Raw genomic sequence first — 16,628 nt, 5'->3', positions numbered from 1 at the left:
GAGCGTCGGGATCATGAAGGCATACAAGAAAGAATTGGTGGTAAGATTATGTATTTTATTTCAGAAGCCGCCATGTAGGGAGTGTCTTGTCGAATTACTGACTTTTTATACAGAATACGAGCCATATCTGACTCTCCTGGCGACGACCAGCAAGAGAACGATTTACAAGCTAAAACTGCTCTAAGTTTTTTTCGAGGCAGCGGATGTCCATGGTGTCTCAATTTATACGATAATAATGGTAGCCGGCTTTCATAGCCAATGTCCTCCAAGCCAACATGACCCTACTCACCTAAGTATATAAAACTTGGACAAACATCCCACGCCCCAACTCCAAACGGCCAGGAAACGGTCGAGGACCAATGACAATGAGCGCATTACATTGCCAGATCGTTCTAACTGTCGTGTCATGTTACTCGACATTCGGCAACATTCGACCTAACGGTACCGTACACGTTCGATGTGACCATCCCGCATGTCTAGGTAGACTCACATCCGTTCTCCATTGAGCCGCACTACTGGGGTTACCTAAATATATAAGCCCGTCCAATGAATTGTTTTCGATTTGATTTTCGATTAAATTAAGTGACTAAATCACGACGCATAGCCATGGATAGGAAGCAAACGCTACGTATGCTCTGTGAGACTCTCCTTAGCGCTAAAGGGTTCTGTCCGACGACCACTACCGACCCCAGGATCCTATTTATCCAGTTACACAACAATTGTTCTCCCTTCTAGCACCAAGTTGCGTTGCTGTGGCCTTATGGTACCTACGCTGGAACTATGAAGAGGTACATAAAGGTGCTGGGGTAGTTTGGGTGAGGAACACAAACTCTCTGACTTGAAGTCGCATGTTCTTCTACGTGAGATATTCTAACATCGTGTCCTTCAAAACGGGAGAAATCCAGGCAATGGTCATATAGGAGGCCAGGACAATACCGCTGAAGCACCGCAATAAAATTGAGGCTAATCGGATGGACTAGCTCGCATATTCGAAAGTCAGCTGGGCCTTTGCGTATTCCGTGAAACTCGAACCTGTTTCTCGCCTTCCTACCGCTACAGTTTTCCGGCTTGTCTGCATCCTGTCGGTATCCCCAGCGGAACAGCCGGGCTCTTAGCCTCACGCGGCTCTCCAACACATTGTCTTCCGCCCCATCCCTATTTTGGAACAGCAACCGGAGCTACATTTCCTTTACAGTGCTCAGAGTCGGTGGCGGTATCTCAATCGTTGATATTATCCGCCTAGAGTATTGGCTACGTACTTGCCTAATCTTGAATTACGTCAAATAGCTAGGTAAGACTCATCCGACAGTCTCATTACCGCCATTTCCAAGTTACGTATGCCTAGCTCAATAGTCATCACAAGTCTTCTACGTCATGCATTTATGATCTACTCTAGGAGATGTTGAATCCATGATCGGTACAAATCGGTAAACATCGACAGATTTTATATATTGCTAGAGGCGAGGAAAACCAGAACCGGATAATACACGGCATAACATCTTATAGGCCATCTCCGTGTCGGTAGTCCTGGGTAGTGTCACGAGGCGGAAATAAAGGACTAGGAATCATTGACGTTGTTACGCAAGGAGCTCTAAACTACTCTCTGCCAGAACACGGTACATATATAGACATTTCTTTGCCTAACAATCCAGGGCCAGTCTGCCAACAGGTCCTTCTGGAGCCACCTAGGAACACCGCGGTCTCTTCACAGGCAGGCCCCCGATCCTCCCGGGCTACCAACTAGCTCTGAGGAGATTTCTAGCTACCCTCACAGATGAGGCTTCTGACAGGTAGTATTGCAAGCACCGAATTTGCCAGATAATGCAACAAGTGGAAATAGAAAGTAGTCAAGGAACCTCGTGAGCAAAAGCATCATTACTAGACCAAAAACACCTTCAGCCGTCTTCAAATCCAACAAGGCCTTACGAATGCTAATGATACTCTATATTCAATACTTATAGATGGACAAGAGATCAGTCTTGGCAGCCAGGCTCACCGGTAATCTGAGGCAATAGGATGCCTTGATATCATATTGGTATGGTGATGAAGGTCGACCACAATGTGGAAGATAAGAATTACTGAAACACTGTGTAGAAATGTTTATATCAGCTCACTAATGGATAAGAAGGGAGTCTCAAGGTGGTTTAAGTATTGCCCTCAACCGAATATCATAAAGGGTAAGTAGAAGATGCTTTTAGGGGGCACATACAGGTAACTTGCAAATGGGACTTCCCTCATATTATTCACGAGGTTATCTATAACATTCCATACATTTAAAAGATTTAACCTGTCAAGGTGAAAGAAACCAGGTTGAATAACGAGCAACAAATATCCGCTACGTACCAACATAGGGGTTGCACCGCCACAAATACACCCGCCCGTCTACCAGCCACAAAACCTGTGGCGGAAGCTTAGGGAAGTACCTAGGTATCTTCTAACTAGCAGCATACAACCTTGAACACTGTTCTTCGCGCTTCACCTTCAATCAACTTTTCGCGACGGCAATCTTCTTGTCCACGCAATTTCGATCCGACAGCAGCACAACCTTGAATTAATTACACTCCGGGTTGACGGAATCTGCGCATTTCACGTTTACTTTACCTGGTACCAATTCTTTTTAGCTCGCAGCGATGGGAAAGAAGAAGCGTGGTCACCCCGACGTCGAGGAGCTCCTCGCCCGACCTTGGTGCTACTATTGTATGCTCTAACGGATTCATCTTGATGTTTCCGAGATCCATTGCTGACTCATTCGATAGGCGAGCGAGACTTCGAAGACCTTAAGCTTTTGATATCGCACCAGAAGGCGAAACATTTCAAGTGCGATCGATGTGGGCGACGTTTGAACACGGCTGGAGGTGAGAAATTCCCTTCCATCGAAGCTAATTCGACGCGACGCAGTTGCTAATTCTCATGTGCGACAGGTCTCTCCGTTCATATGAATCAAGTCCACAAGGAATCTTTATCGTCAGTCGAAAATGCGCTCCCTAATCGACAAGGCCTCGATGTCGAGATCTTCGGTATGGAAGGTATCCCGGAGGACATCGTCCAACAGCACAACCAGCGCATCATCCAGAACTTCTACCAAGCCCAAGCCGAGCGATACGCGGCGACGGGAAACCCCCCGCCTGGACAGGGTCGAAAGGGTCCGGCGAAGAAACTCAGGATCGAAACGGCAGATGAGATCAAGAAACGATTAGCAGAGCACCGTGCGAGACTTGCTGCCCAGAAGTCAGCTGGAAGCGCGACTCATACGCCTCGCGATGGCCTACCCGATCGAAACAGTCCCGCACAAAGTGCATCTCCTGGTGCATTTGTACGTACCCCGCTGTGCACTCTTGGTTTTGTTGCTATAGCCCATGCTAACCATATCGAACAGAATTCACCTTTCCCTCCTCCAGGAGGTCAATACCCGGGATTCCCTCCCCAATCCGTGCCTGGTTACTCGCCTCCACCCCAATATCCTGGCGCATACCCGCCGCCAAGTCTTCCTCAGCGACCTGGCAGCAACCTTCCCGCTCCTCCCGGATTGCCCCCTCGCCCCGGACAAGCCGGGTGGCAAGGAAATGCGTCAACCATCGACGAACTCGTTTCTGGCGCTGCTCAGCAAGGCGACGATATCGACCAGATAATCAGGATGGCCGAGGCTGGAATCAAGCCACCGAAGAAGCCGGAGACGCCAACTACTGGCGAGGCGGGCGAGGCGACGGAAAAGAAGTCGAAGAAGGACAAGGACAAGAACGTCAAGATGGTATACGACGACGAGATCAGTCCGGAGGAGAGGATGGCGATGATGCCGAGATACGCTTTCGTTCCCGAGGCTGGTGCTTAGGGTGGCGGGGGGAGGTGGCTTGTAACATTATGAAACGGCGAATGCTTATGGTTTGTCCTTATATGTTAAGGATCTATGAGCTAACGTCACGCAGGACAGGCTGCTCGGAAATCCTAGGGCAGTTCATTAGTTATTCAAAAATTGAGAAGGTGGCATATCCCAGAGTTGCTCTCGTCTGTGTGTTTACTATGAAACGTTCAAGAATAACCCAAGGCTCAAGCTATTAATTATAGCATCCTAACCAACTTCTCTATCTAGGTACCTAATTCTATATTTCGTCTTTAAAGAAATTGTAGGAAGAGCTCGTCTCGGGGTGTCTTTCGTTGTTATGCAGAAGGGAGCTATGCTCAGTTATATGTCCTTGCTGGGGTTCAGGCAAGCAACACTAAAATTTAGGACAAAGCAGACCAAAGCTCAAGCTGGGTGATATATTGGCTCTGATTAGCACCTACAACATTGCTGAGGCACGCAGGAGTCCCACTTAGGACATCAACTCGATTTGATACACTGACAACGCCATAACATACCCAAGATTACCCCCTTTCGCATATAACGCTCATAGCCACTTCCTATTTAATAGCCATTAAGTTTGGATGAAATTATGTATGCATACCTAGGTTTACAGTATAGTTACTGTGGATGACGTCATTCATCATCCTGTTTACATCGAAGTTGTGCAACCTATCGACTTATAGCAATTGCTTGAGGCAGCTGCTACCTGAGTACATGATAATTCCAAAAACTATAAAACTATCTAGGTACCGGAAGTTCTTAGGACAATTCTTTTCCTAGGACAACTCTTCTACTACGACTACCTGTTTCACTCACTCGCTCATCAGCTGATCCTCATACCACCACGTACTCTTCATCCGGATACTTCTTACGGACTTGGGGACTACTTACCACACATCAACTTACATTCCTATCTTTCACTTGGTCTTACTCGGACTCACCTGACGACAACATGGCACCTCCACGCCGCTTCATCGTCAATGATGACGAGACTCCGCGGACCGTTGACGCCAATAGAGAACTCTTAGCCAGCCTTGACCGGATCACAACGCACTGGCCCCCGGTCCATACTTGCTCCACAGGATGGAAGTTTCAAGGTTTCTACAACGGACCAACCTCAATCGCCTATCTATTCTACCGCCTATCTCAAATCTTCCCCGATATGGAGTTCAAGCAACAGACCCTCCTGGACTGGTCCGTAGCCTACCTCGCCCTAGGCGCCCACCGGACTAAGAAGGAGCCTTACTCGACCGACTGTGGCATCACAAACGAGACCCTGGCCCATCTCTCCCTCAGCGCGATCATGGATCAAAACACCAATCTAGTCCGGGAGATCTGCTCCTTTGACCAAGACTGCAACGACAGACACCTCACTGGCTCCGACGAGTGGATGTACGGACGCGCCGGCTACCTCTATTTCCTGCGCTTATGCAAGACCCTGGTCAACGATATTGAGACTCCAGAATCTAGCACGGCGACCCTCCTCGACAAGACCATCCAGAACACCATGGTCCGCATCCTAGCCAATTCTCCGACACACTACTGGCACGGCAAGGAGTACTTCGGCGCCGCCCACGGCACTGTCGGCATGGTCACGCAGCTCATGCTCTCGCACCGGCTGATCTCGTTCGGCGTACACACCATACTCGAGCGGGTCCTCGACCGACAGTGTCCTAGCGGCAACTTCCCGCCCACGGCGCGGACACAGTACGAAGACTTCGAGCTCCCGCCGGAGGACCACTTAGTCCAGTTCTGTCACGGCGCGCCCGGCATCATCATCGCGCTGCGCTCGCTGCTGCCGCACTTCCCGAATAACGCGGCGGCGATGCGGGACAGGGTCGAGGCCGCGATGGAGGAGGCCGAGAAGGACGTCTGGAAACGGGGCCTGCTAACGAAGAACCCGTGCTTGTGCCACGGCATCGCGGGCAACGCTCTAGCCCTCAGCCGGGACAACCACGAGAGGTTCCTGCACTTCCTGTCGTGGATGAGCACGGAGGAGCTGGAGAATAGGGGCTGGTTGGAGGAGGAGAAGAGGGCTGATAGGGCTGCCGGCTTGTACACGGGCGAGGCGGGACGGGCTTGGGCTTGGGCAATCGCGGTGAGCAACGGACCGAGAGTGCTTATCGGGTTTAATGACTTGTGAGGTTAGCGGAAAGCGGGTGATGGTCTGGGACGGATTCGGAGTGGTTGGTTGGTGAGGGGTAAGGGTAAAAGATGAGGATGGGAGATCGGTCTGAGGAAGCTGGAGAAGGGCAATCTCCTTTCGGGGTACCGGATATAACAACACCAGCGAGTAAAGGTAGCTGAGACTCTAGATTTCCCCAGATGCCCTCATTTCTAATGAGGTTATGGGTTATGAATTACGAATGGTTTAATTACAGGGGTGGTATTAAGTCTTGTTGATTTCGTGACCCTTAATAAGACTCCAAAACATCAAAATTGCCTTATATACGAAGTACCCCTAATTCTAGAACATATAGGCACCATCTGCTTGCATCATGGTTTGCGTAATACGGGAGACATTGGTATCTACCCCCAGTTAGGAATTAAAATGAAATTCGTAAGCTGTGTATTTTGGTATGTTGAGTTCCTGCTCAGCTCTCACCCCCTATCCCTAAACTACCGACTTGGAGTCTACCTGGACTAATGACTAAAGTGCCATGGTATGTTGAATACCTAGCGATTCGCAAGTTATAGGAATACCTATTTCCGTAGTCCTCTAGACCCCTTTACCTACTGCACTTCAACGATTCAACCTTAGTCTGTGGCCTCCCCTGGATTAAAGTACATGTCATAACTCATGAAGGTAGCTGGTCCCGTATTGCACGTGTTGAATTTTGCTATTTGGCCAAACGTAGAAGCCATAGCTTTTGGGCAGTTCTCTTTTGTGTAGACAGTAAAGTTGGCAGAGCCGCCATGACGGAAAGTCTTCGGTCCTACTGGGAAGTATCTATTGGGTTAGGGACGAGGTTAGCTTTCATCCAAGTAGAAAATTCAATGTAAGAGGAGTATCTAAAGCTGCCTCTTCTAAGGTACTAAGTTATCCGTATATCGAAATTTAGTAGGTAGGAATTAGGGGTTTGGAAACTCACGACCATACTTGGTCCTGTGCTCGATAGACAGCCTGGCATGTGAAATTTTGGTTTATCTGAGCGGTTGAGTGTGCATCTTTGCACTCTTTATCCGTGTAAAACGTGACATTCCAATTTGGCCATCCAATAATTTGGGCTCCGGCCTCTACGGCGGCAAAGGAAACGAGGACCGCAAGGACTGCGATGAAGTACATGTTGAGTTCAGGTCAATTGAAGTGAATTAGGTATATATTGAGATAGTGGATAAATTCGGCTTCTATTTGTTGCTCAATAATGTCGAATTTCTAGAGAGATTCTTGCTGTCATTTATATCTACCCAGGTAGCCTCACACAGCCAAAAGTTTACTATGCCACTAAGAATTAAAGGGCGAACAGCTGTTCTATAAACCTCAAACCTTTGACAATACCCCTCAGACGGTTGATAGGCAGATATGAGTCTGTCAGGTAATTGAAGAAGCCAAATAGGTTCAGTATCACTTCTGTGGAAGGAAAACTTATCATAAATCCAGTAAACATAGGCTCGCCGCAGCAGAGTTGCGGTTTAGCCAGACATTTGAACAAAATCCAACTACGATGCTGTTGCTCAGATACCACCATCTTCTGTGCAGTATACAGCGAATTGGTTCCTGTTTTGATAGGATCTCAACTAATTTAAGTCTGCCTTCCCAACAGCTCGATATCCATAAATCCGCAGTTGGCATGTGAGACACCGTAACACACCTGCTAACGACGTCTTACTGGAAACCTATTATTACATAGTAAGCAAACAGAATTCTCGCCCGGCCTGTATTGGCTAAAATCCTTCAATTAAACGCAGAACTTCTTTGAGTAACTAGTTGGATCATTGTGGTAAGTTGCGAGGTAAATTCAACGGATCCTAACCAAGCTGTTGTTTCCAGACATGTGATACGAGTAGGGAGAAATCCGAGAAGTTCCCAACGTGTAACATAGCACATCAGGAACTTCGGAGCGACAATTCCCTTCAAGCAGAAAGAGACATATGAGAACACAGGAGGATATTCACATGTACATGCATACCTACATGCATACATAGAGAAGAGTAAATACAAGTGTCCAGTGACGACACTTAAGCGGATATCTTAAATCTGTTTCCAGTAGATATATACAAGAACGGAAGATGAATATAAATAAACAGAAAATAAAAAGAAAATCACTTTTTCTGGCAGTTCAGCCCTGTTAGGTAATATAGTCCTTTAGACGACAACCGCGCCCCTCCCTAGTCACCTTCCAAATATAGTCCAAACGCCGAAAATCCCTCGGATCCTCCAAAGACGCCTTACGCTTCCGTCAAACTCTTTCTTCGGCTAGACCCACAAACATTTACTTTAGGGCCGTCCCTCGTAGAACGTAACGGCGAAGCGGCTGTTGGACGAGCTGATGACCGGGTTTCCGTGGTAGTCGTCGATGTACGCGACGGCGTACCCGAGCTTTCCCGCCAGGTAACTGACCACGTTCGACAGCAGCGCAGCCTGCCAGTCCTCCGTCGCCTTGATGGCCATCGCGCCCGACGGCTTAGCCTCCAATATGGACTCCGTCGCATCATCTAGGACACTATTCTCGCTGAACCCGGTCTTCGCGCCCGAGCCATCCGCCGACGCGATCGTGACCGCGCCGTCCATGCCGCGGATCAGCGAGACGTCGGCCCAGCCCGTTCCCGAGGCGTCGAGCCCGATCTCGACCCAGGTGCCCAGGGTATGGGCCGACCCGTCGAGGTTGACGTCGGTCGTGCCGCGGACGACGCGGCCCTGGAAGCCGGCGGGCAGGGGCAGGAACTTGGTCGCGCCGGCGTCGACTGAGAGGTACTTGGCAGGCACGGTGTCGCAGCCGTTCTCGTACACGAAGTACGACCGCGTCTGGTTGTCCGCGTTGGTGATGTTGAGGCCGGCGCCGCCGGTGTCCGGCTCGGCGTCCGCGCTGACGGCGTGCGCCGTGCAGTTCGAGCGCGTGGCTAGCGCTCTGGGGCCGCGGTGGGATGGGGACACGGAGAAGGGGAGGGCCGAGGCCGTGGTGAGGAGGAGGGTGGTGAGGGTGAATATGGACTTCATCTTGAGAATCTTCTTGATTCAGATGTGTATGATATATAAGTGTGTAAGTAAATTTTATAACTAGACAGTTATAGGTTCGTAGTTCTAGAAAAGGAGTGGGTAGGTAGGTAAGTAGGTAGGTAGTTAGCTTGGTAGTGACTCGTGAGTATGGTTCAAATGAATGGAGCTATTGTATACCAGACACAATATCTAAAGGAGTGTAGTTCTCACGACCCTGAGTCAGTTGGCAAGTGAAAGAGAAGGATGAAGGGAGCTGCGATGGTGGCCGCTTTGGGGGCATTTCTTTATATTTAGTCGACTTCGACTCTTTACCTGCTCCAGGGCTGCCATTCGTCGTCAGCCCCTAGCGTGAGAGGCGAGAGGATTCTTACTACATGAGACGGTCGACTCGAGGGTCATCTCGGCTCAGGGTTGCCGACAAGGCAGGCAAGTCCTTGGAAATAAAATATAAAATCCAGCTTCCGATTCAATTTGCCCCCAAGTAAGCCACCCAGGATCCAGGTCTACATATGAGGAGCAGTTAAGAGTTAAGCCTCCGCCAATCACAGCGATGATGGCTTGGCTGCCCTTAACTGTAAGAGGTTAGTTACCGAGTCCGAAAGATCTAAGGATCCGGGTACCTTGCAGGGTTAGACCATCGATCTACGCAATAAATCCCCGAAATTTTTCGTGCCCTTCGATTTGGCGGCGAGCGAAACGTGAGGCCAATCAAGGCGAGAAGTTCATTCGAACTTTGTAAGAAACGCCGCTCTGTTTCAAGATAGCGTGCGGCGGCGTTGGGTGAACATTCTAGACAGCCCGAATTTGCTCGCCGATGCGACGGCGTACGAGCCGATTGGTTGCGTTGGGCGGCCCCATCATCATAGCATCTAAACGCTGACCTTAGCGTAGCATCGATTCTGCTGGAATTACGAATCCGACACGTATACCTCTGTGGGCGATGCGTCGGCATGAATCTAGCCATTCAGGTTTATAATCTTATAGCGTGAGAAATTTTGTCTTACCTCTGTTAGATGGGATGAAATGTTGGCTTTGGCGTCAGGGGTTCTAAATCCTTTTAAAAGGGGCCATTCCCCTAAGGATTGGTGGCAACATTCGACCACAGCATCGTAAATAGAATGAGATAAAACAAAATTGTTAGTTGGAAATAACTATGCCTGCATGCCCGTCACATACGTAGGAACGTCAGGAACCTTGCAGCTGCCAAATCGGCGCTTGAAGGATAGAAGGGAATCTATTATTGGATCAGAAACCCGATAATCTGGCTGGCTGGAGAGGAAGGTACCACGTGTCGGCTCACTCCGGAGGGCTTCAATTCGTCTATCACCCACCTCATGTGGTCCGTGCATTCGATGTTTAAATGAAAAGGAGGGTTAGTCAGCCAAATAATACACAAGATACACGAATCTAGGAGTGAGTACAGAGAATGGACGCGTAAAACTTCATTTCCTGATTTGCCGAATGCATTTTATAATAGGTAAGCCTTCATATTTGCATTGTCTGAACCTCCTTTCCCCCTTTTTAAATGACTTGATCACCCTACCCAGCCTACCCTACACCGAATATCTTCGGCAGATAATTGAAGAAGTCCAGAGATGTGAATGTGAGTAAATTGTTGAACCGCATCCACGAGACCAACAAACTGCTAGTTATTTTTATCCTCATAACCCTTGCAGTAATCATCCGTTGGATCTAGATCAGGCTCTTTGATCGAATCGTGGGAGACCTCGGATATCAGGCTTGGATTGCCACGATATATGCAGTCTTCAACTCCGAGACAGTTGATAAATTCTTCTTCGTAAACATCATGATCTTCAGGATACACCCAGCCACGGCACTCTCTTAAATCGCTAAAATTTAGCCGCTTCAGCTTCTGCCACTTGAGTTTGTGCAATTCCATTGCAGTTTCTCGCCAGCTTCCATTTGTCAAATAGATAGAGGCTAGCTCCAGTGTTTCAAGGGTGGCGCAGAGCGGCTTCAATAACGCGATTAATTCTTCCTGTTGCATATATTTGCGGCGTAGTTTCAAAGTGCGTAAACTTGGCAGAGGGTGAGCTGTTAAGGCCGCTGTTAGTGGCAGCTCGTTGAACTCGTCGGCGTGATAGACATCTTCGCCGCCATCGTGATTGAAATTCAGCGTCAACTCGCGTAACTTCTTAGCTGCACTAAGCGCCTTTGCCAACCCTGCACACCTGTCCTTCCAAAGTTGAGGTAGTAGAACATCGTAGGTGTAGGTGAGGCTCAATGCAATTTTGCGCATGCCTCGGAAAGCATTACAAGCACGTTCGATTTCACCGGCACCTTGGGGCAGAGAGTCAAAGTAGAAGCCGGAGTTCCAAGGATCATCAGGCTCATGGCCGCCGTTATCCTTTGCGCTGTGATAGTGCATCGCGAGTTCTTTGACCTCGCGGCCGGAGATGGATAGTGCTCGACACATAACCTTGAAGCCGTGACCATGAATGGGCTCAGTCGGATGGCCCATATTGCAAAATATGTCGCCATCGGGTCTCATTAACCGGTCGGGGAAGTCTCTCATCAATGGAGGGTTAGATGATTCTAAGCACCAGTGATTGGAGAAGATGAGCTTTCGGATGGACGGTAGCTTAATCAGAGCTGAGGCTATGATGTCCACGTCCAGCCCACTGTTTATCATTTCATCTTGTTCTTCCAATCCGTCAAGGTACTGGCGACGCTTCAAGAATTCCTCCTTTTCAAAATAGTCTTGCTCGGTAAACTCGCGGGAAAAGAAGACGCCAACGTATACGATCTCGCGAGCGCAGCGGCTCAAAGTCGGATGGTTTGCAATAGCTGACAGAACATCGAGGTCTTTCCGATGAGAAGAAGCGTACACTCTCCGGAAGAGAATTGTTGATGCTTCCCGATTGAATTCCCGCGACATTAATCGCAAGCTTTTCAAATCCTGCTTCGGTACGACCTCGAAGATCATTCTGAGTAGCTCCAATGGAAATGCCTCGATTCTTGGCGCCATTCTGGTATCAAGGTGGATAATTATGAGTCTATGAGATTTAGTTAGTGTGACGACTGGTAGTTCATTGAAACACTATCGTACCTTGATACAGAGCAGATAATCCGTTAACGTCACGATATATTTTTTCCCAACGGTAGTTGCAGTCTGATTCACAGAGTAGGTTGATGTTGAGATGATAGACCTTGGACGATTATGTTGATGATCGTCAAGATACTTGATCTGTATGTGTGACTTATTGATGGGAAGAGGAGATGGCTAACGACAATAGTGAACCGACGTTGTTTAGTTGTGCATGAATGAAAATAAAAATTGTTCTGCGACTCGTTGTTAAATACCTGTAGGTACCTGGTGAGCGAGGAAAGACTTCCATAGTTGCACTTGCCAGCAATAAAGTAATGGCAATGCATACTGTACCTAAAAAGTCATATTGCTACAGTGTGACAGTTCATAATCCATATGTATCTCGTAGATTCCTTAAACTTTATACAGGGAGGAAGGAAGTATCAGCTAGCTCTTGCCAAATACTTCATCTCATGTGGTTAAGTGACACTAGGGGTCAGGAGAGGAAGGTGCCAATGGATTGACACCTGGGTCATTATTATGTAGTTACCAGTATATATAAGTATAATGCTTTTATGATATTGAGATATCATGGATATGTAGAAACTTGGGTATGTATATATAATCCCCCCTGAAAAGTGTGACTCTAGCATGAGAGGAATAGCCTCCATGAGTAACCTATTGTTTGGTAGTAAAACGTGAGTCATCTATCAACTAGAAGGAATCTTGAATTCACTTTTCCACTCATGTTACCATTTATAATAACTACCCAGTAGTTGGATCATATCGGACAAACTACGTGATCCCCCAGGCATGCTATTTCGTGAAGTGAGAAGTAGATGACCTACCCCAGTACTTATATCTATTACATCTTTAATACATCCATTTTTTCCCGTTTCGCACCATACATCAGGATATACGGTAAGACCCTAACGTTTCAATTCGAGTATCAAACTATCCTACGCCGTCCATCGCTCCCAATGAAATATATCAGCAATTGTTCAGAGGCTTGAATATTCATAAGAGTATCTAGGTACGTAACTTCTATCGACGTCTCTCGTGATTCATTCTTCATTCTACATATGAAACCCAATGCCTCCAATCCTAGACTCGAAGGGGATATGAACCAATAAACTTTATGCAACCGTGCCGCCACCCGCCGTTATTTTCATTTGCTCAGCTACCGTCGTGCTAAAGTCTTAATCGATTGTGCCGTAGCTTCTTCTCCCTCTTGTCACCTGAGGTCTCCGTGAAGGGCCATGCCACCGCTTCGGTCTCCGCACGGGGAAGATGCGAATTTCTGGTATGAACCTCCTTCTGACATCTCCAATCGTGCCCCCGAGGAGCGGTTGAGCTTCCTCGATATCTCCATTCCTACGACCCTTGCCTTTCGCTAGAGGGCTAGGCCGAGCCACACATCCGTATAAAAGATAGATGAGTAGAATCAGACCTAGTGCTCCCATGCCTATGTACGACATTGGAATACCACCAAGGCCGTACAGCGTATCTAGGATAGCTGCCGTAGATAATACGGCTGTGACGGCGGCGATTACCAGATATGCGACTCGCATTCGTCCCTCGTTTGTGACTCTTTCCTCCACTATCATCCCGGCGAGGAAAAACGCGAAGAGAAGTAGCGGTTGATAGACGAGGTACCAGAAAATGGTCCGCCAGAGGACGTTAGGGGGCGACGGGTAACCGGGCACCTTCGGTAAGACCAGTAGCAGCACGAGGTGCAGTAAGTTCGAGAAGCCCATGACCGGAAGTGCAACAACGAACCGAGGCGAAAGAAGCACCTTGTAAGTATTCACATAATCTATGCTCTTGGACAAGTCATCAACACCATTTTCCAAATTATTTCTCTGCTCGGGTGTCTGCGCCTGAGGATTACCCTCCGCGGTCTCCGAGTGATCCTTCGCAACCAATCCATCAGTTCTTTCGGTACGCTCGGAGCCGGGTTGAATACCATCGTCTGGCTCATTTTCTGATGTCTGCTCGGGCTGTGTTGTTTTACAAAACCTTTGTAACCATTCCGGTTTTTGTAGCTTGAGACACCTGAAAAAGCCATTATTACCGAAGAATAGTTTCCCAATAGTGCCATATAAGCAACCTGCCAACGATCCAAGTGGCGCTGCGAAGAAAGCAAGGGCAATAATCTGTCCGAAATTCCAATGATGACCATCAATTTCCAAAGTACCACCGAACCGCAGTATGTCGATAAAACGCACGACCACCCAGGTAAATGTAGCCGCAGTGCAGGTGATTTCGGTTAAAACAGAATTTAGGAGGTCGGCGTAGAGCCGCAGAACAAGCCAAAGCGCGAGGACGGGCCGGACCACGAGCAATAAGTGCCGCTGCTCGCAGCGAATGCAGGTTATGATATTGCCTCCATCCCCGAAAAACGATCGCTCCATTTCTCCCCGGTAATGGTCACGCCACTTAAAAATGACACTGCGGGGCCTCTCGTAGATCCACAGAAGCCCAAAAAGGGCCAATCCGACAACAATAGCAATGCCGACAAGCGTAACTCCGGATCGAAAATGTGGCGTAACGAAGCTTGCGCCATGTCCAGGAAAGTAACAGAGTGCGTTCGTCGTAAGTAGAATCCTGCGCTGTACATCCTCGTCATGCTCATTAGCAAGCCTCTCTTTGATTTGGTAAATCGGCACCATGGAAAAGCTGAGCACCACAACAAGAAAGATAAGAAGACTGAGCCTCCACCATCGCTCGCCCGGGTCTCTATTGGCGAAGTAGGTGCGTAGGTACGAAGTGGTCGCTAGATTCGTTACTACCGAAAACCAGCTGCAGATCTCATAGTTAGACGATTAGACGTTCTCACACCGTAATAGACTTATCGCTATCGTTTCTACTTACACAAGTCCCACGATGAGCCACCAGTGATACATTGACAAGCCTTGCTCGATCAATGATGCGTAACCGTATGCGAGCACTGCGAGTCCCATCGCAAGCTGGACATCGCCCAGAGCCAAGACATACTACATGGCCATATTAGCGTCTGGATATTTCGAAGTGATCCGGAACCGCTGAGCTTACTCGATCAAGAGCCGCAGGCCATCTTCGCTCCCGTTGCCGGGGCGTGGCTGGCGAACTGGACTTGATACCTAAATACCTAAGAGGCTTCCGGAGCCAACCTACTAGCAGGACGTCTATCGGACTAGCGGCACATGGCCGCTGCTCGTCCTCGCCTAGAGGGAGATAGAAAAATAGATACTGAACCACCAAGCAGAGAACCGCGATAGATGCGGAACCGGCGCAAGCGATCAGGGTCTAGCGAAAGAGTCAGCCTTTCCCGCGATTAGTGTAGTCTTAGGTCGTGTTGATGAAACATACCCCCAGGCCGACGACGTCGGGATCCTGCCCGGCCGGAGGCCGAGCCTCATCGCACCTCTCCCACATGGACAAGGGAAATTGCTAGCCGATACGACGACATAAGACAAGAGAGGAAAAGAGAAGTAGGAAAGAAAAACAAAAGTCGGTCGAAAGAATTTTAAAAAGACCATCTTCATTTCACTAGGCACTGACCGCCTTGTGCAGTCGTGCCAAGCTTTGTATAATTATGGTATCTAGTGACAAGGTCGCCATCCGATACGCTGGAGACGACTGGGGTAGGTGTGGGATCGCGAGGCGAACGATTGGCCTATTGGCGGGAGAGCTGCTACGTCACAAACCGCCCGTCGTCACCTTGCGGCCCAACATTCCCCATACGTGGTCCAGTTCAACCTGCGATTTTAGAGAATAAAATACGCCGACACAATGGTCGACGTGGACCTCTGAAAACCTGGGGCCTATCCCATCAAATAGCAATGCCGTACATGTGATGCTCGAAAGCATCGGCAAAGAAGGGCTATGCTCGCTACTACCCACTCATTCCTCGGTATCCGTCGGACTGTTTCGACAGCACGAATTGTATATGAACTGAGAAATTCGCGACTTGTCAAAGGTTATCGTCTACCATTAGGAGACTTTCTACACATCTAATCTAGATGAGTAGGACAGATGACAGGTACCAATATGTTAACGCGATTGACGATTACCATACGCAGAGAATATCGATGAAGATACCATTGAAATGAATTCAGCACTCAAGGTTCATGAGACCAAGACTGTCACGGCCAAAGACGATCATCGAAGAGCGGGTAATAAAGATGGAGATAGGATCAGGGCGGGCGGAGCGGGTGCAGAAGCTTTAAACATAACCTTGGAACGGGAATGGTTGGAGCGATTCTTGACCCACATATCGGTACGTACAGCATTCCAACCACCCATCGCGCCACAGCCCTATGTGAACCCCTAAGCCTCACTTATATGTGGCTGGTACTATATAAGCCAGTCCTTGAGCCCCTTATGTAATGGAAGATACCCAGTTGCTTACTAATGCTGGTTTTCTGGCCTCGGATACGTTCAACCAGAGAATATTTCAAGACAGAACTTTTCAAGGCCACGTTATCTTTGAATTACGAAAGGTATCTCATAGTTAGCGTATAGCATAAGTGTATGGATGGTTTTTGGACATGGCCTAAAAGGACAGTGGGGTACGGAGTGATTAACACTGCGTCGTT

At 48.5% G+C, this 16,628-nt stretch overlaps 6 protein-coding genes across 6 annotated transcripts; 2 read left to right on the top strand and 4 right to left on the bottom strand.

Annotated features, from left to right (window-relative positions):
• The first annotated feature begins 2,408 nt into the window (after positions 1-2,408).
• Positions 2,409-4,483, top strand: F4807DRAFT_427869 (uncharacterized protein). The gene is made up of 4 exons (XM_047998212.1): positions 2,409-2,697; positions 2,757-2,855; positions 2,922-3,313; positions 3,377-4,483. The coding sequence occupies exons 1-4, from the start codon at positions 2,631-2,633 to the stop codon at positions 3,827-3,829; spliced, it is 1,011 nt and encodes a 336-aa protein (XP_047853810.1). The 5' UTR covers positions 2,409-2,630; the 3' UTR covers positions 3,830-4,483.
• Positions 4,484-4,516: 33 nt separating this feature from the next.
• On the top strand, positions 4,517-6,209 carry F4807DRAFT_427868 (uncharacterized protein). Its single transcript, XM_047998211.1, has one exon. The coding sequence runs from the start codon at positions 4,794-4,796 to the stop codon at positions 5,982-5,984; it is 1,191 nt and encodes a 396-aa protein (XP_047853809.1). The 5' UTR covers positions 4,517-4,793; the 3' UTR covers positions 5,985-6,209.
• A 389-nt stretch (positions 6,210-6,598) lies between these two features.
• Positions 6,599-7,127, bottom strand: F4807DRAFT_460979 (uncharacterized protein; the record flags this gene model as incomplete). The annotated part of the gene is made up of 2 exons (XM_048001613.1): positions 6,599-6,791; positions 6,934-7,127. 2 exons carry the CDS (start codon positions 7,125-7,127, stop codon positions 6,599-6,601), a joined length of 387 nt encoding a protein of 128 aa, XP_047853808.1.
• Positions 7,128-8,279: 1,152 nt separating this feature from the next.
• On the bottom strand, positions 8,280-8,999 carry F4807DRAFT_460978 (uncharacterized protein; the record flags this gene model as incomplete). Its single annotated transcript, XM_048001612.1, has 1 exon — positions 8,280-8,999. The coding sequence occupies one exon, from the start codon at positions 8,997-8,999 to the stop codon at positions 8,280-8,282; it is 720 nt and encodes a 239-aa protein (XP_047853807.1).
• A 1,420-nt stretch (positions 9,000-10,419) lies between these two features.
• Positions 10,420-11,988, bottom strand: F4807DRAFT_467853 (uncharacterized protein; the record flags this gene model as incomplete). Its single annotated transcript, XM_048002541.1, has 1 exon — positions 10,420-11,988. One exon carries the CDS (start codon positions 11,986-11,988, stop codon positions 10,645-10,647), a length of 1,344 nt encoding a protein of 447 aa, XP_047853806.1. The 3' UTR covers positions 10,420-10,644.
• Positions 11,989-13,154: 1,166 nt separating this feature from the next.
• Positions 13,155-15,597, bottom strand: F4807DRAFT_102499 (uncharacterized protein). The gene is made up of 4 exons (XM_047992652.1): positions 15,400-15,597; positions 15,103-15,336; positions 14,923-15,044; positions 13,155-14,850 (listed from the first exon to the last, which is right to left on the bottom strand). The coding sequence occupies exons 1-4, from the start codon at positions 15,463-15,465 to the stop codon at positions 13,248-13,250; spliced, it is 2,025 nt and encodes a 674-aa protein (XP_047853805.1). The 5' UTR covers positions 15,466-15,597; the 3' UTR covers positions 13,155-13,247.
• Between the last annotated feature and the right edge of the window lie 1,031 nt (positions 15,598-16,628).

This window comes from Annulohypoxylon truncatum, assembly GCF_022578515.1.
Source record: "Annulohypoxylon truncatum strain CBS 140777 unplaced genomic scaffold F4807scaffold_18, whole genome shotgun sequence".
Taxonomy (NCBI): domain Eukaryota; kingdom Fungi; phylum Ascomycota; class Sordariomycetes; order Xylariales; family Hypoxylaceae; genus Annulohypoxylon; species Annulohypoxylon truncatum.
This window is presented reverse-complemented; position numbering and strand designations above follow the sequence as displayed.